General features: G+C 36.5%; 1 protein-coding gene across 3 annotated transcripts in view; it reads right to left on the reverse strand.

The window, feature by feature from the left end:
• Positions 1-24665, reverse strand: part of PAFAH1B1 (platelet activating factor acetylhydrolase 1b regulatory subunit 1) — a 94013-nt gene that overhangs the window by 37660 nt on the left and 31688 nt on the right. For all 3 annotated transcript variants that reach the window (XM_058283783.2, XM_058283785.1, XM_058283784.1), the window contains exon 2: positions 14226-14445. In XM_058283783.2, coding sequence (XP_058139766.1) covers positions 14226-14257 — 32 coding nt within the window. In that variant the 5' untranslated portion in view covers positions 14258-14445. The remainder of the gene's footprint in view (positions 1-14225; positions 14446-24665) is intronic.

Here is a 24665-nt window from a genome sequence, read left to right on the forward strand (position 1 = left end):
GTAGAGAGCTGGCACAGCAAGATGACAAAACACAAGGAGAGACAGAGGAGAGACAATAAGAGACGCAGCAGACCAGGGAGATGAGGTACACAAGAACACACAGTAGGCAGCGGACTTGGTTCAGTGGTTAGGGCATCCGTCTACCACATGGGAGGTCCGCGGTTCAAACCCCGGGCCTCCTTGACCCGTGTGGAGCTGGCCCATGAGCAGTGTTGATGCGCGCAAGGAGTGCTGTGCCACGCAGGGGTGCCCCCCGTGTAGGGGAGCCCTACGTGTAAGGAGTGCACCCTGTAAGGAGAGCCACCCAGCGTGAAAGAAAGTGCAGCCTGCCCAGGAATGGTGCCGCACACATGGAGAGATGACACAAAAAGATGATGCAACAAAAAGAAACACAGATTCCCGTGCCGCTGACAACAACAGAAGCGGACAAAGAAGATGGAGCAAATAGACACAGAGAACAGACATCTGGGGTGGGGGGGAAGGGGAGAGGAATAAATAAATAAATAAATCTTTTAAAAAAAGAAAAAAAAAAAAAGAACACACAGCAAATGGACACAGAGCAGACAATGGGGGGCGAGGAGGAAGGAGGGAGATAAATCTTTTTTAAAAAGTCTTTAATAAAAAAGTTTATAAAAATACAGTGAAACTTAGCCTAATATTTTATTTTTTAAAAATTTTATTTATTTATCCCCCACCCACCCCTCCCAGTTGTTTGAAGTCGCTGTTTGCTCTCTGTGTCTGCTCATTTTCTCTTTAGGAGGCACCAGGAATCGAACATGGGACCTCTAATGTGGAAGAAAGGAGCTCAATCACCTGAGCCGCCTCAGCTCCCTGGTTTGTTTGGTCTCTCACTGTCTTTCCTCTTTTCATTTCTTTTGTTGTATCATTTTGTTCTGTCACCTTGCCATGCCTGCTTGCCGCACAGCTCACCTTCTCAGGAAGCATCAGGGACCAAACCCTGGACCTCCTATATGGTAGGCAGAAGTCCAATAGCCTGAGCCATATCCACTTCCCTTAGCCTAATATTTATTGCTAAAACCTTGTTACTCAAATGTGGTCTCTCTCTAAGCCAAATTCAGCAAATAAACTCATGCCTCCTCCAGCCCTCTGGTGACTCCTGGGGATAAGCCTTCCTGGCACTGAGAGATTATAAGCACCAACCAGTGATGAATTCAGAAAAAAAGACATTGACCAAAAGGGGGAAAAATTAAATATAGAAGAGTTTTTAGGGCTAAGAGATTTCAAAGTCAGTCAAGAGACCATTCCAGAGGTGACACTTTGCACATCTCAGGTGGATCTCACTAACTGCCAAAATAAAGCCTCAAACAGAGGTGAACCCAAGGGCTCTAGAGACATCTGAACACTATAGGCAAAGCACACAACCCCATGAAATTAGCATCCCATCAATGGGCCTTACCTTGGAATATATGATAACCTATTTCCCCACTCTAACAGTATTAGGCTCATTTAAAATGTCCATACACATGATTCTTCTACCTCTTTTATCTGAACCTATAATTAAATATATGTCCCAGAGACTTAAATCTTTGATCTGTTCGTATGCCAGTTGAGCCCTAAATCTCAGCAGATTTGCAGCCAACATCTACTCTCCAGTTCATCAGACTGGCTCAGGACAGCTAACAAATGATGATGACAGACAACCAGCATCCCCCAAAACAGAGAGTATCTACAACTGCAAGCAAAACAGTCCCTTTCATCTGCCCCATAAGATCTAAGCCCCTACTCAATCTGAAGCAGAGTGGACATCACTATCTCCAAACTCTCAAGGTGAAGAAATGAACAAACATAAGGGAGAAATGCAACCATGGACCAAAGAGACTTTTTTATTTGGGGGGGGTGGGGGGGGTACCAGGGATTGAACCCAGCACCTTGTACATGGGAAGCAGGCACTCAACCACTTGAGCTACATCTGCTCCCCAAAGTAGATTTATTATTATTGTAGTAACAGAAAAAGTTGTAGCACTGATATAGACAGTGGTTACCAAAGGCTCTGAGGAGAAGGAGAGGGAAAAATAGGTGGAACACAGGACATTTTTAGGCCATCGGAATTGCTGTGCATGATTTTGCAATGATACAGCCATTATAAAATTTGTGAAACCCTATAAAACTGTACAGTGAAAGTGTAAACCATAACACAAACTACAGGCCATCGTTAGTAGGAATGCTTCAATATTTGTTCATCAATTCTAACAAAATGTACCACACTATTGTAAGATGTTATTAATAAGGGAAGATGTGGGAGGGGGTGGGGGTGAGGTATATGAGAATCCCCTATATTTTCGATGTAACTTTTCTGTAATCTAAAACTTCTTTTTAAAAAAAGTAAAAAAAAGCACTGGCTACAAACAATGCTTTGAGAGATTGCAAAAAGAAAAAAAGAAATGTCTGGGGAAAAAACAATGATCCATTTTACTTGATATCAAATGTACAAAATATAACAGATTTGGGGTTATTATTTTTAAATGAAATTAATAAAATAATATATACAATGTTTAAAAAAAAAGAAGTGCTCAAATCTTAAACTAAGCTTTACAACTATTAGGATACTGTCATGATGCGATTATGCCTGTTTGCCTTCATACAACTAACTATTCACAATGTGATGATAATGTGCATGTATGCCAGTCATGTGATTTTTAAAGCAAAAAACTGCTTAAAACCATACAATGGGAAATGTAAGCTTCAAAAGACCTAGATTTGAGTCCCAAGTATACAACCCACTAACTGAACAGTAATTTAACTGTCTAGACTTCAGTTTCCCTGTATGTAGAACAGGGATCTCATCAGCTGCTTAAATACTAACATATTACCATTCAGCTATTAATTAATAAAACACATCTAAATGTTAATACCCAATAACAGTATAAGCTGGAGCTACCATTTTGGAAAACGACTTGGCAAAAGAATTAAGAGCCAAAATTATGTATATAAATTTTGAGACCTAGTCTTTTTTATTCCTGGGAGTTTGATTTAAAGATATAATCCTAAATCAGAAAAAAAAAAAAGAAAAAAAAATGTGCATATAGATACTACTAGAATAATTTAGAATGTAAAACTTGAAACCATATGAATATTTCAAAGGACAGTTAAATAGAGAATATGTGGTAACATAGAAAATATTTATGAAAATGCTGAGGAGGGGGAAAAAGATATAAAATTTTTATATACTCCATGATTACAAACATGGAATGGGGGAACACATATACACAGAAAAAAGGAAGTAAATAAAAAGTTCAACTTTACTAATAATCAAATAATTTAAAAACTAAAACAGGAAAAATAAGTTACTGATATTTTGGAAATTATTTTGAACCAATCACTTAATCTTTCTTTTATTAATTATTAATTTTAATAGTTTTCAATAAATTCTTTTGGGTTTTCTAGACAACCATATCTCATGGAAACATCTGCCATCTCTTTTCAATGTTTAAACCTGTATTTGGTTTCCTTGATTAAATGAATTGATCAGTACATTTGGAACAATGTTATATAATCGTAGGGATCACAGGCAAATTGTTCTTGATTTTAATTATGTCATTAAATAGAATGCAAGATGGTGATATTAGATTTTATTGAGTTTTACCTGACGACGTTTTGATGTAAAATGAGATAAAAAAATTTTTGCCTTTGAATATGTTGAATTACATGAAAATCTTCTAATAATATTGAATCATCCCCTCTATTCCAGGAATGCAGCCAACTTAATCAGTCTTTGTTTCATATTCTTTTATATTCTATTTGTTAATACATTATCTACAATTTCTGCTTCTGTTTACTAATGAGACTGGTTTACACTTAAATTAGTTTTTGATTCAGGGGTATGCTAGCTGGGATGTTTTCCTTCTTTCTCTAATCCCTAGAATTGTTTTGTTCTTTTATTATTAAGATTCTCTTCTTCATCATCTTCTTCTTCTTCCTCCTCTCCCCTTACCCCTCCCCCTGCCTGCTGTTTTTGCTGTGTGTGTTTGCTATGTGTTCTATATCTATTTCTCTTCTCTTTTCATCTTTCTTCTCTAGGATCCTGGGGACCTCTGATGTGGAAGGAGGTTCCCTGTTAACTGCGGTCTCTGCTGTGCTTCATCTTTACTCTCTCTTTCATCTCTCTCTTGCTGCATCAACATCTTGCTATGTGGCTCACACTTCTACAAGGTACTCTCATGTTTAAAGATGAGGAAAATTTCCCCCAATTATCAAATTTATACTTTTATGCTCAAAATCTACTAACAGGAGGGGAAGCGGACTTGGCCCAGTGGATAGGGTGTCCACCTACCACATGGGCCTCCTTGACCCGTGTGGGGCTGGCCCATGCGCAATGCTAATGCGTGCAAGGAGTGCCATGCCACGCAGGGGTCTTCCCTGCGTAGGGGAGGCCCACGCGCAAGGAGTGCGCCCCGTAAGGAGAGCTGCCCAACGCAAAAGAAAGTCTAGTCTGCCCAAGAATGGCACCGCATACACAGAGAGTTGACACAAGATGACACAATAAAAAGAAAACACAGATTCCTGGTGTCGCTGATAAGGGATAGAAGTGGCCACAGAACAACACGCAGTGAATGGACACAGAGAGCAGACAACTGGGGGGGGCACGGGAAGGGGAGAGAAATAAAAAATAATAATAATAAATCTTTAAAAAAAAAATCTACTAATAGGTACCATTTAATACTGGGAGGATCTAGAAACTGAGTTCTAATCCAGTCTCTCTCATTTGATTTCAGTCCCAGTTTCTAAGAATTGCGTGTTTCTCTAAGATATAGTCTAGAAAGTGGAATTATTAAAATACCAATAATTTCAAATTTCAATTTTAACAAATGTTGCCAAAATGTCCTCCCAGAAGATGATTACAATTTTAGCCTCCTAACTATGTACACAGACCATACTCTCTGGACTGCCTATTTCTCTACAAATTATCCTACACTAATTTAAAAAAATAAACTTTTAAATAATCACATTAGCTTTTACAGTAATTCATCTCAAAGTAACTGACTTTTTACTATCTAAAAATCCTTAAATGTGCTAAATCATGTTTTATATATGATAGCATCTCCCTTGCCAGTTATCTGTAGTTCTGATACTGTTCTTCAATATATTTTACAGGTCTATGTCATGTACAAAAATGAAAGAGTACCCTCTCTATTTTTAAAACGTGAAACAAAACAAAGTGTAGTGATTCAAACATCTCTTTAGTCACAATCACCCTTTTGTACTGTTATTGTCATTTAGCCAATATTTATCCACCTTGTCCACAGAATATTTCACTTTCCTGAAAACCAAGCATACTGAGTGTACAGAACTCATCTTATTCTAAATTAGTAAATTGTCCTAAAAGTAAAATAACAGAGTTGCCCTGGGAAAAAGTAGGAACCTAAATGATTTTTAAGAAAAACAATTTATATTAAAGGAGATACGGTCTGACCTAGCTTGTTCTTTGTAAATCCAGGCTGGGTCAGTAATAACTTAAAGAGGAATTTAACTCAAGATTAAAAAAGACAAACTCACTTGCAAATGTCTTCTCTTCTTCTTATAAATAAATATCATTCTGTCAATAATCAGGGATACAGCCCCCCAGGGACAGGAACCTGAATTCATGTAAAGCAGACAGATAATCTATTATCTACTTTACCTTTCTGAGGTTTTAATTCTCTGACAAAGGTTCATTTTGGCCTTCACAGTCTAACAAACCTCCTTAACAAAGAACTGCTGAGCAACTATAATTTTGGTCATCCAACTGTATAACAATACCACTAAACTGGTACCCTTAGACTCTGTTAATAGCAATATAAACCAAAGTAATCACTTCTAAAAACAATCTGACCATACAAACTTATGAACTTTCAAATTTCTGTACCTCTGCTTGTGCCTTCCCCTTGAACAGTAATAAATACCCTTCTTTTCAGAGCCTGGTCCATCTAAATGCTAAGAATCCCACTCACTGTAACCAATATTTCCTCTGTACTCCTATGACCTTTAATACTTACAGTTCTATACATTTATCTTCCTTACCACAGGTATTAAACTTCTTGAGAGTAGGAGACAATGTACAATATTTCCTTTATCCTAAGAAGGACATCTCTCACATTTTACTGCTTATGAAATCTAGGTGCCTCTTATAAACTATTTAGATATTTAAACCAGTAGTAATATCAGCTTTTGGTAGTATGAAGAAATATCACAATAATAGTTGGAGGCTTTAGGACACCATTTTCAGTAAGTGATGAAACATGTGGGCGGAAGATCAACAAGAAAACAGAGGATCTGAACAACACTATAAACCAGTTGTACTTAAGATGAATATACAGAACAATGCACCAAATAGTAGTACAAACATTTTTCTCAAGTGCATGGATCATTCTACAGGACAGACCACATGTAAGTCATAAATTAAGTCCCAATAAAAAGAATGAAGCCATAAAAGTATCTTTTCCAACCACAATGGAACAAAGGGGTAAATATATAACAAAGAGAAAACTGGAAAATTTACAAATATGTGGAAATTAAACACTGTACCTTTAAACAACCAATGCATCAAAGAAGAAATCACAAGGGAAATTAGAAAATACCCACAGACGAATAAAAATGAAAACACAACATACTAAATTTATGGGATACAAAAAAGGCAATGCTCAGAACGAAATTTATAGCTGAAAATCCCAGCATTAAAAAAGTAGATAAATCAATAAGCTAATTTCACACCTGAAGGAACTAGGAGTAATCTAAACCCAAAGTTAGCAGAAAAAAGAAAACAGTAATGATTAGAGCAGAGATAAATGAAATAGAGAATAATCTACAGAATCATTGAAACAAAAAATTGATTATTTGAAAAGATCATCAAAATTGACAAATTTTTAGCCAAACTGAAGGAAAAGAGAAGACCCACATAACTAAAATCAGGAACAAAAGTGGAGATGTTACTACTAACCTTGAAGAATTAAAAAGGATTATAAGAGAATAAACTATGAACAATTGTACACCAACAAATTAGATAATCTAGATGAAATGGACAAATTCACAGAAATATACAAATGATCTGAACTAACTTAAGATAAGATAGAAAATATCAACATAACTATAACAATTCAAGACTGCTATTCAAAAATTTACCAATAAAGAAAAGAGCAGGACTGGAAGACTTCACTTCTGAATTTTATGAAACATATAAAAAAGAATTGACACCAATACTTCTCAAACTATTGCAAATAACTTAATAGGAGGGAATACTTCCTATTTCATTCTATGATGAAGCATTACCCTGACACTAAATGAGAAAAAGACAGCAAGAGAAAATAAAACTACAGACCAATTTTCCTTATGTGTATAGATGCAAAACCTTTAATAATATTAGCAAATCGAATCCAACAGCATATTAAAAGCATTATATGCCATGACCTACTGCGATATATTACAGGAATGCAAGGGTGGTTCAACATACAAAAATCAATTAATGTAATATACCACATTAACATAATGAAGGGAGAAAAGCACATGATCATCTCAATTGATGCAGAAAAGGTGTTTGACAAAATCAAACAGCATTTCTTGGTTAAAAACACTTAGAAAACCAGGAATATAAGGAAACTTTCTCAACATGATAAAGAGCATTTATGAAATGAAAAGTACTAATGATAGCCTTTGTTAACAAAGGATATGAAGAAATAGGTTCTTTTAGACACTGGTGGTGGGAGTATAAACTTACCATTTCTTTAAAAATTAGTATGGCATTATCTTTTCATGTTAAAACATGCACATACACATATACACACATAAAACTGTGTTTCTTTGTGTACCTATCTCTGGGTAGATACACAGAAAAAGGCCTAAAAGGACACACACTAAACTATGTTGTCTCTGCTGCCTCTGAAGAAAAGAATGACATGGAATAAAGGTGGAACAAAAGAGATTTGTGGCTATACTATTTCAATATTTATTAAGCTAAAGTATTTACTTTTTTGTGTAAATAAAAGTAAAAACGTTAATGATTTTGTGTGTTTGAGAAACATTCCACTGCTGTGTCTTTTCTTTTAAAAAAGAAAACTATATATAATTAATATTCTCTGGCATCATAATAAGCAGAGGAGAAATTTTAAGTCATCCTGATGTTTCTTTGTTCTTTTTTTTTTTTTAAGATTTATTTATTTTATTTAACGCCCCCCCCCTTGTCTGTTCTCTGTGTCTATTTGCTGCGTCTTGTTTCTTTGTCCGCTTCTATTGTCATCAGCGCATGGGAAGTGTGGGCGGCGCCATTCCTGGGCAGGCTGCACTTTCTTTTGTGCTGGACGGCTCTCCTCGTGGGCCTCGTGGGCGCACTCCTTGCACGTGGAGCTCCCCTATGCAGGGGACACCCCTGCGTGGGGCAGCACTCCTTGCGCGCACCAGCACTGCACGTGGGCCAGCTCCACACGGAGCAAGGAGGCCCAGGTCTGAACCGCGGACCTCCCATGTGGTAGACAGACGCCCTAACCACTGGGCCAAGTCCGTTTCCCCTCTTTGGTCTTTTCTGCCTAGGTGTCAATAGTATTCTTCCTCTTATCTTTGTGTTCATTAAGCTGTATTTTGTGGAACTCATCTGGAATCAGTTTTTTGTTCTGTGTTGTTTACAATATTATGGTGTACTTTTTTCCGCTGCAGATTTGGTTTTTATTTTAGAGTCATTCTCTTTTATTATATTTAGATATATACCATGTCTTTTTGGACTCCTTTATGTTTTTAGTTTTATATTACCTTTGATTTGAGTAGAGAGTTATTTACCCATAATTTTCTGTTGCTTCCTGGGTTTATTCTTCATATCTAAAAATACAGGATGACCCCCTCCCATTTTTTTTTAAAGATTTATTTTGTATTTATTCCCCCCCCACCCCCGCCAGTTGTCTGCTCTCTGTGTCCATTAGCTGTGTGTTCTTTTGTGTCCGACTCTATTTTTGTCAGTGGCACGGGAATCTGTGTCTCTTTTTGTTGCATCATCTTGCTTTGTCAGTTCTCCGTGTGTGCAGCGCCATTCCTGGGCAGGCTGGACTTTCTTTCACACTGGGCGGCTCTCCTTACGGGGTGCACGCCTTGTGCGTGGGGCTCGCCTACGTGGGGGACACCCTTGCGCACATCAGCACTGCGCATTGGCCAGCTCACCACACAGGTCAGGAGGCCCTGGGTTTGAACCTTGGACCTTCCATGTGGTAGGCGGGTGCCCTATTCATTGGGCCAAATCCACTTTCCCCCACCCCACCCCACCCATTTTACTTGCTTTGCTTCTTTTCCCCTTTCCCTCTTTAAAAAAATAAGTTACAAGGTCTCTTGCATCCTTCCTTATCTTAATCATCTTTGGAATCAATTTTGTTCATGGGAAAGAAGAATGAGCTGGAAGTCTGGAATCGATCTGGCTTAGATACCTTTTCACAATATTAATGCTGTCCTCTGCCCTGAGTTTTGTTGCTTCTTAGCTTCCAAGGTCTCCAGAATGAGTCTGATATTCCTAAAGTAAACTCAAAATTTTTAGGAGGTAATTTATTACCTCTGTACAGCTAATTCTGGCCAGCATCTGTAGAGAAAATTTTCTTTGCTCTTCACTCTCTTTTTGCCCTTAAATCCTGCTATAGCTATAGACTTTTTTTTTCTTTTATTGGAGGTACCAGGGCCAGAGATTGAAACCAGAACCTTGAATGTGGGAAGCCAGCACTCAGCTCAATCACTGAGCCACACTTGCAACCCTGAGTTGGTTTTTTCGTTTGTTTTGCTTGTTGTTTGCTTTTTGTTTTTAGGAGGCATCGGGAACTGAATGTGGGACCTCCATTGTGGGATGCAGGCAATCAACTGCTGAGCCACATCTGCTCCTGAGCTATAAACTTTCTATGCCTGGACCTTAATCTTGTTATTAATCTCCACTGTTTCCCGCTCCCCCTGCCCCCCACTTTCTGGCATGCTACTGATTATATAACATATCCTTTTATACCCGCCTGAAGGACTCCCTCTGCCATTTCTTATAGGGTAGATCTTTTAGTATTTAATTACCTTATCTTTTGTTTATTCATAATTGTCTTAATTTCTCTTTCATTCTTAAAGGATAATATTGCCAGATATATAATTCTTTCAAGAACTTTAAATATGTTATCATGCTGCTTTCTGACCACCATCATTTCTGTTGAGAAACTGGCTGTTAATTATATTGAGGATTCCTCATACACAACAAATCACTTCTCTCTTGCTGCTTCTTTCTGGGACTCCTATAATGATTATGTTGTATGCTTGATAGTGTCAGGCTCCGTTCAGTTTCCTTCATTCTTTTTTCTGTCTGCTACTCATATTAAATAATTTCAATTTTCTTGCCTTTATGTTCGCTAACCCTTTCTTCTGCTTGTTCAAATTTGCTGGTTGAATCCCCCTCTGGTGAGTTCTTCATTTCAATTTTTGTACCTTTCAGCTGCAAAATTTGGTTCCTTTTAAAAATTTGTATCTTTTTTATTTTGTTCAAACAACATTTTCCTAATCTGCTGTTATTCTCTGTCCATGGTTTCCGTGAGCTCACTGAACAAATTTAAAGACAGCTAGCTGATTTAATATCTTTGACTAGCAGTTTCAATGTATGAGCTTCCTCAGGGATGGTATTTGTCGAATTCATTTTACCCTGCAAATGGGCCACACTTTCCTGTTTCTTTTTGTATTTTGTAATTTTTGTTGTTGTTGAGAACTGGACATGTTGCAAATTATATTTTAACTATGGAAATCTAAATTTCCACTCCATTGGGATTGCCAGTTTTTTGCTTGTTCAAGGCTGGAGCCATGCATATGTGACTTTCCAAACTTATTTTTGCCCCTAAAATGGAAAGGAAAGGGGGAAAAGCACTGTCTCTTTAAGATTCCTATGCCACTTGTGCCTGAGAGGGTTGAAACAATGGTCACCCAGCAATCAAAAGCAGGAATCAATAATCAGAGCACACATCCCTAAGTTTTTGGAGGACAAGGTCCTTACTGCCCACCCTGGTACTAGATCAAAATGCACTAGGAGTGTGGTTATCAGTTCCTATGTGTGGCTGCCATGTGGTTGGGGTATAAGGGTTGGTAGCCACTGCTATGGATATTTGCCAAAATTCACCAGCCTCTTCATCTACCTCTTTCCTGGACACTGCACACTAAATTCCTACTCAAGTCAAAATGGTTTACTTGGATAGTTTCTGTCAGTTTAATGCTGTTTATTTGGTGGAAGGACCAATTCCTAGAGCTTCCTACCCTACCATGTTCCCATAATCCTTCTTATTCTTTTTTCTTGTACTGAATACTCAGTTAATTTTTTGTCTTTTGTTTTCTGAGGATGCACTAAAGACTATAAAATTTTTTGTTTATGTTAACTAGATCTACAGGTTTTTGTTATGAACATTCTATTATTGATTTCTTCAGTTTCTAAGATTCATTCATTTTGATCTGATTCCAAAGTACTTTTTAAATATATTTTAAAATTTCCACTTGGTTAGATTTTTCCTTTGCTATTAATTTTTGCTGCATTATGGTCAGTGGTGATGATTTATGCTTTTTGGATTTGAGATCTTCTTTGTAACTTATGCATGGTAATTTTTAAAAATATATTTATACTTCTGAGTAGGAAAAGTGTGTGACCTAAGAATTTTATTTTTGTCATTCATTTACAGAAACAAGAGAAAATTATTCTTTAGCATGCAAAGACTCATAGAAGAACACTTATGAGCTCATCTTAAAAAAGCTCCTAATGACAAAATCCAGTCAACCAACATAGCCATCAAAATAAGGATACAATAATTGGAAATCTACAGCACAAAAGAATTAGAAGTGATCATCAAATCAAACAGAGTGCAAATATTATCAACCAAGACAATATAAAAATACAATTTCTTCATTTTTCATTGGGGGGGCCCTGACAATTGATAAAATTTGACAAACCAAGAAACAGAGATCTAAATTTGTATTTTAAAAGGTTGAACTAACATGAGATAATACCCTTTCCAAATTCATAGAAAAGGGAGGAGGGTGACAAAAAATACTAAAAACAGGTATAAAATATAATTTGAATAAATTTAAGAAAAAAAGAGGTTTATATAATTATTGTAAACACACGAAAAAATATATGAAATACATACAATACAGAGGTAATGGCAGTCAACCTTAGGAAGGTGGGATTTAGGAGTCTGAGGACAGGAATGCTTATATTTCTCCTTTTTTTTCCCCCTTTATTAGCGAAATTATGGCTCTGTTTGCCATTCTTTTTTTTTCAAAGGTACCTGGAGCCAGGGATTGATCCTGGGACCTCGTATGTGGGAAGCCGGTACTCAGTCACTTGACCCACATCTGCTCCCTTTACTTGCTTTTAGTAATACAATTCTGTTTAATGAATAGTGAATTTAAATTAGGAAACTAGTTTCTATTTCTACTACTGCTCATAAAACTATAATTTAAATTTATACCACCCTCAGTTTATCTATAAAATAAAGATATTTATTATATCAGTATCAATGCTTTAATGTTATTATGTCTGAATGCCCTAGAGTAACAAGAACGAAGAAGACAGGCAATATAATCTGCTAAAGTGAATCACAATCAGTAATACTGCTCAAATTATGTTTCAAGTTAAAAATCTATTCTCATTTCCACTAAAAATTACGTAAAAAATTTTTACAAGCTAATTATTGCAATCCACCTTAAAAGAAATGCTAAAATGTTATGAAGTCCAGTTGAGTGCTAAAACTTTTTATCCTACTTCCAAGAGATACATCAACATTTGTTCCTTCTCTTCATAGTAAATATGTATTTACAATGTTTTCAATATATCACAGCACCTTTAAAAAAAGTTTTCATTTTATTTCCTTACTGAAAATTGGAAGACAAATAAATTTATTTTCCAAATTTATATTAAAATTTGTAAGACATTTTTTTTCCACTCAACTCATCAGTGGATGTTAAACCTGAGGGGGAGATACTGGTAAGAAAAAAGATTGTTTGTAAGGTCTTAAAAGTGTCTCCCCATTTATTTGCTGTAAGGGAAATTAACTATCGTGGAAAAATCAGACTTTTTATTGAGGGATCAAAATTAACACTGCCAAAGAGGGCAGATGGGCATCAGGTGCCTCTAGAAGACCCTGAAAAAAATACAAAATTGCTTATGTCACAGTCTAGCCCAGTATGTATAACTTGAATCCAATAATGAGAAAACACCCAACAACGAGTAACATTAAAAAAAAACCGAAAACTATATTCTTAAACAAATATGTCATAAAAAAACAAAGAAAGGTTAAAGAGTATTCTAAATTAAATGAAATTGAAGAGACATGACAACTATATGTAATATCTGATTCTGGCGCTGGAGGGGAAGTGAATGCCATACAGGACTTTATTAGGTCAACTGACAAAGTTGGAATATGGGAGGCAGATTAAATAAAAGTATTGGGTCAGTGTTAAATGTATTGAAATTGCTAATTCTACTGTGGTTATAGAGAAGAATATTTTTATTCTTAGGAACTACATACTGAAAAGATCTGCAATGTATGCAACTTACTCTTAACGGTTCTAGGTAAAAATATATGAGTATTCTTTATACTACTCTTGCAACTTTTCCATAAGTTTGAAATTAATTCCAAATAAAAAATTTAAAAAAGCCAAAGGAAACAAAAAACAAATATCTAGAACATGAAGCTAAATTTTCCGCCCATACTCTTCACCTACAAAAATAGAATGTAATAAAACAGCAGTAGTCAATCAAGCCATTTCACTCCTGTATCATTAACGTATTTGCATTAACTAACATAATAGCCACTCCAATAAAGTTCAAATCCAGTTACTGGATGATAAAAGATAAAAATAAAAGAGGCAAAGGAGAGGCATTAGTAATAACTGAAATAAAAAGGTTTATCATTTTTCTAACACATGGGTTCCAGACAAAAAAATTTTTTTAAAGCTTCTAAGCACCTATCTTCCTCCTATTCAACATAATACATTCAAAAGACAAACTTAGAATAAAACATATCTCAACTAATTTGTTTGTTTTACTTTAAACTTACACATGATAAAGATGCAAGGGTAAATAACTATGCCAAAGTTAAGACCCAATTTTAAAATAAGATCAAACTGCCCACACCAATATTTAAACAGTAGTAACAAAAATAATCTTAGAATGGATCTCCTAAAGCTGTATTTTAATTTACTTCTTTGTACCTTATAAGAGAGAATTTTATTTTAAAGTACAAAACAGAGAAACTTACAGTTCATCTCGTTGTCTCTGGGACAGCACCATTTTGGCTGTAATGTCAAGCTTATGTGATATAGTGGTATCTCCCTCTTTTGGGAAATAAAAAAGCTTGCAATCCCTGTATTTATAATTAAATATGCCACTAAGTGGCTCCCACGCAGGAAAAAATGATTCTTTGATCAGTGACTCCAACCAGTAACCAGGAGATAGTCAACAAGTAAGGTTCATTCCACCTAAGGAGAAAGAAAGAAAAAAGATTATTTCTTTCTTTCACTTAAAATTTAAACTGTCATTGAAGAACACACTTGTAAGGATAAGGCTTACTGTAATGCTAATACAATTATTATTCGATGGTACTTTCAATATACTGTAAAAATAAATTAATGCCAAATTACATAGTATTCTGCATATTTTAATAGTCTACTGAACCACATCAATACTATTTTAAATTTAACAAGTTTACCCACTCCCAACCAAATCACTTGTCAGATATATGGATACCAATTTTATTAAATTTCAATTAACATATAGCTTCTCTAGGACTATAATTCTTCCTTAAAAACAAAAATCAAATTTTCTAATTGATAAAAAGGCATAATTTGAAAGAAGTGAAATAGATAAGGATTTCATAAATTGTACAAAAGTCAAACAGAGCCAACTACAAGTGAATTAACTCTAACATTTTCCTGTCATGGGAGCCTACAACAGACTTAGAAGAGCTGCTATTATTTATAATGTAAGCAACTACTTAGTAGTCTCATGCTCCCTTAACCAAGAATCCAATATTATTTCAATTTCGCACACCTTATAACTAAGCATGTGTTTTAAAACCAAGAAACTGAAGAGAGTACACTAGATTATATGTGCTCACAAAGTGATCTTTACTAACCTAGTTTTTGGACAATATTAATTAACAGCATTTCAAAAGCCTTTATACTTGAAAAGCTGTAAAACCTATTTCTATACAATATTAAAAAGGTACTGTGATCAACTCAATGAGAGGAAATAAGGCAAAAAAAGATAAAAATCAAGGATTATTTCTTAAAGAATCATTCAAGTCTCCTACTCTACAACAAAAAGTTTAGTTTATCTTATTGCATCATGCAAAAATAGCTAGACAGTATTTCCACTAGATTTAGGAACTATTTCTGAGATAGTCTTACTTAAAATGTGCACTATTAGTATATACTCACAGAAATACGCTATCATCTTCCAAATGAAATTAATGCATAATGAAGGGCCCCATGGGACCGCATATCAAGAGACACATGGACAGAGGAAAACAAGGACCATTTCTTTAGGGCCTTTCTCATGTTATGCCAGGCACTATTCTAAGCAGTAAAGATACACTGGTGAATAAGCCAGCTAACGAAGAAAAAAGAGCACAAAACCTTGATTTCAAGTATGAGCCATGAGTCAAAAAGTCAGAGCTCAGATACTCCCAAAGGCAACTGCTGATTTCAATGGGTATCTTTTCCCCATTGAATAATTCTAGTAACTATAAGCAGTGATTCACCTTATGTTCCTTAATAATTCACCTTATCAACAACCTGGACCCCAGGTTATTAAAAATGATAGTTGAAAGTCTTACCACTCTACAAATCCCAAGAAATATGAAAAAAGTTAGTAATAAATAGCAGATTAAAACCATATACCACAAGTCAAGCCAGAAAACCATCTCTTTTGGTTCGGGGATTGAACCCAGGACTTAGTATCTGGGAAGCTGGTGCCCAACCACTGAGCCACATGGCTTTCCTGAGATGGTCTTTTTTTTTCCCATTTGTTTTGCTTGTTGCTTTTTTTTTTTTTTTTAAGATTTATTCCCCCCCACCACCACTCATTGTTGTCTGCTCTCTCTGTCCATTCGCTGTGAGTTCTTCTGCCTGTATTCTCATTAGGTGGCTCCAGGAACCAGTCCTGGGACCTTCCAGAGCGGGAGAGACGCGATCATTCTCTTGTGCCACCTCAGTTCCCTGTTCTGCTACGTCTCTTATTGCCTCTCCTCTGTTGTCTCTTTTTGTTGCGCCATCTTGCTGCGCCAGCTCTCCGTGTCAGCCAGCACTCCTGCGCAGGGTGGCAATCCTGCGCCGGGCAGCACTCCCACATGGGATGGCACTCCACGTGGGACAGCTCACCACATGGGCCAGCTTGCCTTCACCAGGAGGCACTGGGCATAGAACCCTGGTCCTACTATATGGTAGATGGGAGCCCAATTGCCTAAGTCACATCCGTTTCCCTGTTGCTTTTGTGTGTGTGTTTTTCCCAGGAGGCTCTGGGAACAGAAACCAAGACTTCCCATGTGGGAGGTGGGCACGCAACTGCTTGAGCCACATCCACTCTCTCTCTTTTGTATTTAACTCCCAACTACTTAAGCCTCACCTTTTGTGGTCTTGTCACCAAGCCAAAACATCCAGGGACTCTCAAACACTCTCACAAAAGTCACAGTAGGGTAAGGAATATCTGAACTGTCTACAGGCTTAATTCACTGGTGAAGAATTAATCACATAAATCAAAACGAAAGAGAAGCATGGCAAAAAAAAAACACCAACCTTCTTTAATCAAGAAAAACTTCCACTATATTATGTATCTTACAGGGCCCAATTTAATTATGGAGAGACTTATTACTCTAGCCCAAAAAGCAAATCAATGTACAAGAATATCCACAGAACTGGAATACCAGGATTATCTAAGAGGGATATAAATCAAGACATAAATAAATCAATGAATGTACATCCATATACCAAACAAATTAATTTATTCATTTATTCACTCAACAAACATATACAGAACATTTACTACATGCCAGACTTAATGGCAAGAAAAACTCACAAAGTTACAGTCTACTGGAAGAGTCAGTCAAGAAACATGCAATTAAAACAATGTGAACAGTGTGACAACTGTTACATTATAAAGGGTGGTGATGACTCAGAATGAAGTTGAGGAGGTAAGCAGGGGCTGGATCACAAAACAAGCTACAAGAGGGGTAATGGGAGCCATTAGATAAATTTCTTAGAAAAGTAAGGAAATGGTTTAACAACAGAAACCAGATTTTTTTTAAACAACCACTCTCACTTATATGTGAAGACTGGACTATAAAGACTGTAAAGGAAGGGACCAGTTAGGAGGCTTACAGTAATGCAGATGATAGAATATGGGACTCTACACTGGTATAGCAACAATAAAAGAAGAGAATTAGATGGTTTTAAATTATTAACCAGGCAAATCTTGCAGAATTGGTGCCTAGATGTAGGCAGCAAGTGAGTGAAAGAGAAAGGCCAAAGAGTCGGGGATAATTTCCATAGATTTCTGGCTTAGAACTAAGTTAAAAAGGTGTGTGAAGGGAGAAGTGAACTTGGCCCAATGGATAGGGCGTCCGCCTACCACATGTGAGGTCCACAATTCAAACCCCCGGCTTCCTTGACCCGTGTGGAGCTGGCCCACACACAGTGCTGATGCATGCAAGGAGAGCCCTGCCATGCAGGGGTGTCCCCCGCGTAGGGGAGCCCCACGCGCAAGGAGTGCGCCCGATAAGGAGAGCCGCCCAGGGTGAAAGAAAGTGCAGCCTGCCCAGGAATGGCGCTGCCCACAGGGAGAGCAGACACAACAAGATGAGGCAACAAAAAGAAACACAGATTCCCAGTGCTATTGATAAGAATAGAAGCAGTCACAGAAGAACAAACAGCGAATGGACACAGAGCAGACAACTGGGGTGGGGATGGGGGGAGAGAAATAAAAAAAAAAAAACTTTAAAAAAAAAAGGTGTGTGAGGATTGAGAAAATATTATCAATTTCATTCCATTTTTGAGAACTTAATTCAAAGTTTCCTGTGAGATTTTCAGGAGGGAGTTGTATAAATAAGTCAGTTCTGTAGAGAACCGGCCCCCAGAAAAAAAGGATGGATTGGTAGTAAGCAGCTTAGAAATGGTAAATGAAGCATAGCAATGGATAAGATGACCCATGGAGAATGTGTAGAGCAAGATGAGCGGAAGGCTTGGGCTAGAGCCAGGTAGAACACCACCAACACTTAAAGGACAGGGGGGCAGAAGACCTTCCAAAACTGAGTCTGAGAGGAAACAAAGGTAAATGTAAAAACAATACAGATACCAAGAAGTTATTATTTTTCTCAACCTAGTGAGGGAGCATGCTTTAATGCTGATGAAATAGTGAAAATTTTATAGGTACCCAAAACTAAGATAAACATTGATACAATACTATTAAAAATTTACAGGTGGAGTAAATTTTTATGATGTCTGGGATTTGCTTCAAAATAATTTGGCACAGTAAGGAGTAGATGAAGGAATATATATAAAACAAGATTAGGCTTGTGTCAATAACTGTTGAAGCTGGGTAATGGGTACATGAGGGTTCATTACATTATTTTCTAATTTTGTTTGTCTTTGACATTTTTCATAAAAAAATAAATAAAATAAAATTGTGTGGGTTATTATTAAATTTTTTTAAAGATTTATTTTTTATTTCTTTCTTTCCCCCACCCCATTGTCCACTCTCTGTGTCCATTCCCTGTGTGTTCCTCTGCGTTCGCTTGGATTCCCATCAGTGGCACCGGGAATCTGTGTCTCTTCTTTTTTTGTGTCATCTTACTGCATCAGGTCTCCCTGTGTGCGGCACCACATCTGGGCAGGCTGTGCTTTCTTTGCGCAGGGTGGCTCTCCTTATGGGGCACACTCCTTCTGCATGGGGCTCCCCTAAGTGACGGACACCCCCGCATGGCACGGCACACCTTGCGCGCATCAGCAATACAAGTGGGCCAGCCCACCACACTGGACAGGAGGCCCTGGGTTTGCACCCTGGACCTCCCACGTGGTACGTGGACGCTCTATCTGTTGAGCCAAATCCGCTTCGCATCATTAATTTTTAATCAGTAGAGTAAGGACACAAGGGGGGAAGAACAAAAAGGAACGGAATCTAGATAGATGTCAAAGTCTTAAACATAAAGAGGATCACCTCTTCCTCCTGTCAGAAAGAAAAAAGAAAAAGATGCCAATGCCCTTTTTGTATTTCTGAAAATCAGGAAATGAGGTCACTTGCTGAGGAGGAGGAGAAAGGAAAAAGGTATTAAGAGGCCTGAAATAACTGCTCTGAAGAATGAGAAAGATAAAAATGAACAGGATGAACAGGAAGGGCATTTCTGAGTTTGAAAATCATGCATTTGTAGTGGCACCAATCTACAAAGATGTGTTGATTTTTATTTAGCAGGTATGGACAGTTTGGCTGCAGACACAGAAAAAGCACACATTTAGAAAAGCTAGGGTTGGGGTGAGGGCTGCAAGATATATGTGCTAAAAGCATGACGAGAAGAGTTGAAATGGTGGATCAAAGAGTCTAAGCTGTGTAGTGTAGAAAAGTAAAAACAGGAGGGGCAAAGAAAGAGAGAGAAATGAAGGAAGTAGACGTTGCTGTCCTGGGAAAGCAAGTGGAAAGCATATTCAGAATGAAATGATCAAATTCAAGATTTCCCTATTTAATTTTTTATTATAACTGGTTAAGTAAATGATGATGTACAGTAAAGAAACAATGGAAGTAATGAGCAAAAAATGTATATTAAGGAAAAAGATGTGAATTCAAGTCTGTAATCAACTGTTTAACCCCAAACTCACCTAACTTTTCTGGGCCATTTCTATAATCTGAAGAATAGACAGACATCTAAGGTTCCTTTAAACCTATATTCTTTCATCTAGCAATTTCCTAATATTCATTCATTCATTTATTTATTTGCTATCAGAAAGCAAAACACATGATTAAGTTTATGTTAAGGCTATATTACTATACAGAGTGTGTATTTCTCAGCAGATTTACCTCTTAACCTTTTAGGTTGATTTAATATTTAAACACATAATTGCAGCATATTACATGAAAGCAGAAATAAATGAATCTCAAATGGAAGCAAAAGAGAATGTTCAGAATTAAGATTATGCAATGAAGAATTTATATTTATAACCAACAACAAAAATAAACCAAGTCATATTTTCATATTGTATGGTGGAGGAATTCTTAACTTTTCAGGTAAGAGATGGGGGGGGTCACTGGATTCCTTTGGAAATATGATTCATTGGGTTCAATACCTCACCACAGTGAACAAGGTAAAAATTAAAAAGGAAAAGAGAAAGGAAAGAAGGGAATATTAAAAAAATAATTTTATAAAACAGGCTGCTGAATAAATTAATATAAATTTTCCCATTTTAAGTGTCTACATGTTAAAAAAAGGTTTCACACTTATCAATGAAATCTTTAGAAAAAGTATTTTTTAGTAATCTATCTCACACATTGGTCCCTGCCATCTATTTTATAATATGGAATCTGGAGGAAATAATACAAAAAATATATTAAAGGATGTATATGAGGGAAAACATCAATGCCTAATTATAAATGAACAGTGGGACATTAACTAAACATGAAAATCATCAGGTTTACCATTAGATGTAGAAATAAGAGTTTAATGGAACCACAGAAGACCTACACAATAATTAAATGATTACCAATAGTTCCTGCCTCACAAAATTGTCACTTGACAAAGATTTAAAGAGCTAAATAACATTTTCCAGAAACAGCAGCAAGGCAAGGCAGAAGTAAAGTCAATCAACAATTAACTAGTACCTTCTCAGACTAATTTTCAAAAGTTAAATAAAATCTGTTAAAGGAACTTTTCCAACATGCCAATGTTTTTAGAACAGAAGTTCCAAAAACTAGACTTTTTCTCAAAACCACTAATAGGACAGAAGATAGTTTATTAAGTTTTATGACTGCTCAGACTATATATACTGAAGGTCGAGCCTCACCCAAATTAAAATAGCAGAGAGAGAGAAACTTCAGGACTCCATGCCCCTTCCACACACAACAACCAACAAGAACTAGAGGAAACATCTTTCTCGACATTCCAGAAAAACAGTTAAAGGACTGCAGTAAGAAAGTGAGCACTAAGAACAAAAGAAAAAATAAGGAAAAAATAAAAAATAAAGTGAGCACTGAAATAAGAAAAAGGTAACTTCAAAACAGTAGGATCCCTATCCCTTCACAGACTTGGCACACAATCAGTCCACATTCCTAGTGCAGGTCCCTGATCTTGGTTCTGGACAGAGTAGATTAGACCTTGTGTACATACTGGGAGCATGTATGCCTGGCTCAATAGTTCTGGCAGTCCAAGGGACTGAACCAAGATTCTTTTCACAGGCTTGCCTTCCCAGAACTTGCTCTGTGTATAGAAGGCAGCTCCCAGAGCTCTCCTATAGAACACTGTAGAAGAGAAGTCAAGTGGATGCCTAAGGCAAGGAAACATTCACACCTGTATAAGACAGGAATTCCTAGGGCCACACACTCATGTCCAAGACAACATGCATGTACAGAAAAGATCAGGGAGTCCCTACGTTTTGGCCTGGAGCTATTCTCTAAATTCATAGCATGGATAATTTCCGAAGGAGAAACCTCACACATGTCAATCTGAAAAGACTGGGAAAGGTGTTTTCTTTTCTCTCCCCTCTTCTTTTTTGCTGTTGTTGGTTCCTAGCATTGAAGGAAAGCTCCGTCACAACAATAACTGGATAGAAGTTTAAGTTACAGATGCCTGAGGACCTGAATTTCAATGACAACACTTTAAAATATCAAAATGTCCAGGTTTCAACAAAAGGTTACAAAACACAGAAAGAAACGGAAAATAACAGCCCAGGCAAAAGAGATTAAAGCACTGAAAGCCATAGATGAGGAAGATCAGAATTGGAACATTCTGGAACCTTTCTTTTTTGAAAAAAGAAGACCTTAAAAAATGGTCCTAACTATGCTCAAAGAGCCAAAGGAAAATATGGACAAAAAACTAAAATGAAAAAATGAACACAAAGAGGATATCAATAGAAATGGAAATTATGAAAAGTACCCAATAGTGCTGAAGACCACTGTTACAGAAATTTTAAAATTCCCTATAGAAGTTCAACAGCAAATTGGGGCTGGCAGAAGAAAGATTCAGTGAACTTGAAGATAACACAATTGAAATCATCCAGTCTGAGAAGTAGACACAGGAAAGAATGAAGAAAAATAAACAAAGTCTGAGTAACCTGTGGGAAGCGCAGAATTAGAAGAGAGAAAGGGTAATGAGAATAGTCAAAGATACAATGGCTGAAAACTTTCCAAATTTAATGAAAGACATGAAGATACACATTAAAGATGCCCAATAAACAGGATAATTCCAAACAGACCCACACTGTTACATGATAATCAAACTGTCAAAATGCCAAAAAGAGAGAATTCTGAAAGCCACAGAGGAAGCAATGTGTCATGTGTAAGGGAGCCTCAGTAAAATTAAGTGCCAATTTCTCATCAGAACCATGGAGGCAAGAAGGCAGTGGGAGGATATATTTAAAGTGTTGAAAGCAAAAACCTGACAAATAAGAAATCAATATCCAGCAAAACAGTCTCTTAAAAATGAATGAATGAATAAGACATTCCAGATAAGCAAAAGCTGAGGGATTTTATTATACTAGACCAGCCCTAGAAGAGATGCTAAAGAGAATTATTGCAGATTGAAAAGAGTAGACGGCCACATGAAGATATAAATATCTCTGGTAAGGGTAACATGGTAAATATAAATGTCAGGACTTCAGTATTTTTGGCTTGTAACTTTACTTTTTACTTTCTACTGGATCTAAACGTACATACATCGCTCTTGATATTTCCAATGTTTCTGGGGTTTTTCTACCACTTAACCCAATTACCTTTCTGTAGATTTTATATGCAATCCACTAAAGAAAAGAAAGCTTATCTTTTTAAAAAGGTGGTAGGAAAGAATGAAAAACTATTTTGTCTGTAATGTGATGAATTAGGATCTCAATTTGTGTCAGGGAAGTAAGTTACTTTGCTATAGTTACGTTGGCTCTCTCCGTAAAGATTTTTTAAAAAGCAGACTGAGGTTTAAATTGCACAGATAACCAGGATCCAACAGAAAAGAGACATAAGATTTGTTTACTCAACTTTACATACTATAATGTTCCTATCTAATATTGTTTTTTAGATAATAAAAAATCAAACCAAGGTTTTACAGTAAAGTCACAAAGAATTAGAATTATTCTTTCTAAGATACAAAAAGTCAGATGGAATTTATTGAGTAGTATTTATAAAAATATGGGAGGGAGCACACCTGTGGGGCATACTGCAAAAAATTCAGGATTCCAGTTCCATTACTTAAAAGCTGTATTCACGTTGCCTTTGTTAAGCCTCAGTTTCATTAAGCCTGAGTTTCCCTTAATTGTAAAATGGACTTAAATTTACCTCACAAGGTTTAGTGAAGACTAACTAGGATAATGATGTGAAGAAATTTTATAAGCTCAGGAGTGCCAGACATGCTACCTATTGCCATCAGTTCTGAACTTTTAAGTCCATTTTCAAAATCCCAGCTAATGCACAATTAATACCAGCAATGAAGCTGTCTTATAAAAGTCCCTGAAAAAAAAAAAAATCCTTGAAATTGGCCTAATTTTTGACACTGTTTTTCCCCCATAAAGTATAGTAAAGAATGAGTATGATCTTCTGGGTAGTGTCATATGGCTGCCTTTCTGCAAAATCTGACAAATGAAAACTGAAGCAACTGTCTCCCAAAACATGATCTTGCCATCTGGGAGGGGGGAAAATCATAATATTCACGGCACTGTCTTCCCCACCCCCTACCACTCTCAATTTGTTTGCATCATTCAAATCATTCGGATTTCCATTTAACAATCCAAAAATATATACACACATGAATTCTGATTTGCACAGGCCTCACAGTATAGGGTAGAAAGAGGAGCATTCACTCATCATTTCAATAATTAGTACTGCCAATTCATCATCTCATCTGATGCTACTTATCATGGGATGAGTCATGATACCAAGTTACAAATTTCTCTGATTCTCAATATTTGACTTTGGCTATAATTCCATCTAAAAACAATGTATAAAACTGCATCTTTAATTCCATACTGAAAGGCAGTCAAATAATAATAAAAGAGAAAACTTACCTATCAATTTCATTGGATATTCTGAAAAATACCCCAGTCTACAGTTTAAATCGGTGAGATTACACAGAACAAAATACTTCCTGAGAGAAACGTCATTTCCTTAGCTCTTATGATTTCCTCACTTTCCCACCTACAGAAATAAGCTTCTTGAATTCTGAAACTCTTTTTTTAAAATATCCGTGCATTTTTTAAGCTTTTTTCCCCCAGAAACTGTTTTCTAATAAAAATTAAAAGATTGCTAAATTAGCCAAAATATTAATCATATATTCATGCATTATCTTGTGCTCAGTGTGGTCTAATTAAGTATGAGAAAAGTTAAATTTTCCCCACACTCTCAATTTGAAAATATCTAAAGTTTTAAATCAAATAGCAAGGTTTTAATGTCTAATTGTTCTTATTCTGCTTCAGCTTGGAGGCCCATGATTCACTTGGATCTGCTACTGGCAGACAATAAC

The sequence above is a fragment of the Dasypus novemcinctus genome, chromosome 21, assembly GCF_030445035.2.
Source record: "Dasypus novemcinctus isolate mDasNov1 chromosome 21, mDasNov1.1.hap2, whole genome shotgun sequence".
Taxonomy (NCBI): domain Eukaryota; kingdom Metazoa; phylum Chordata; class Mammalia; order Cingulata; family Dasypodidae; genus Dasypus; species Dasypus novemcinctus.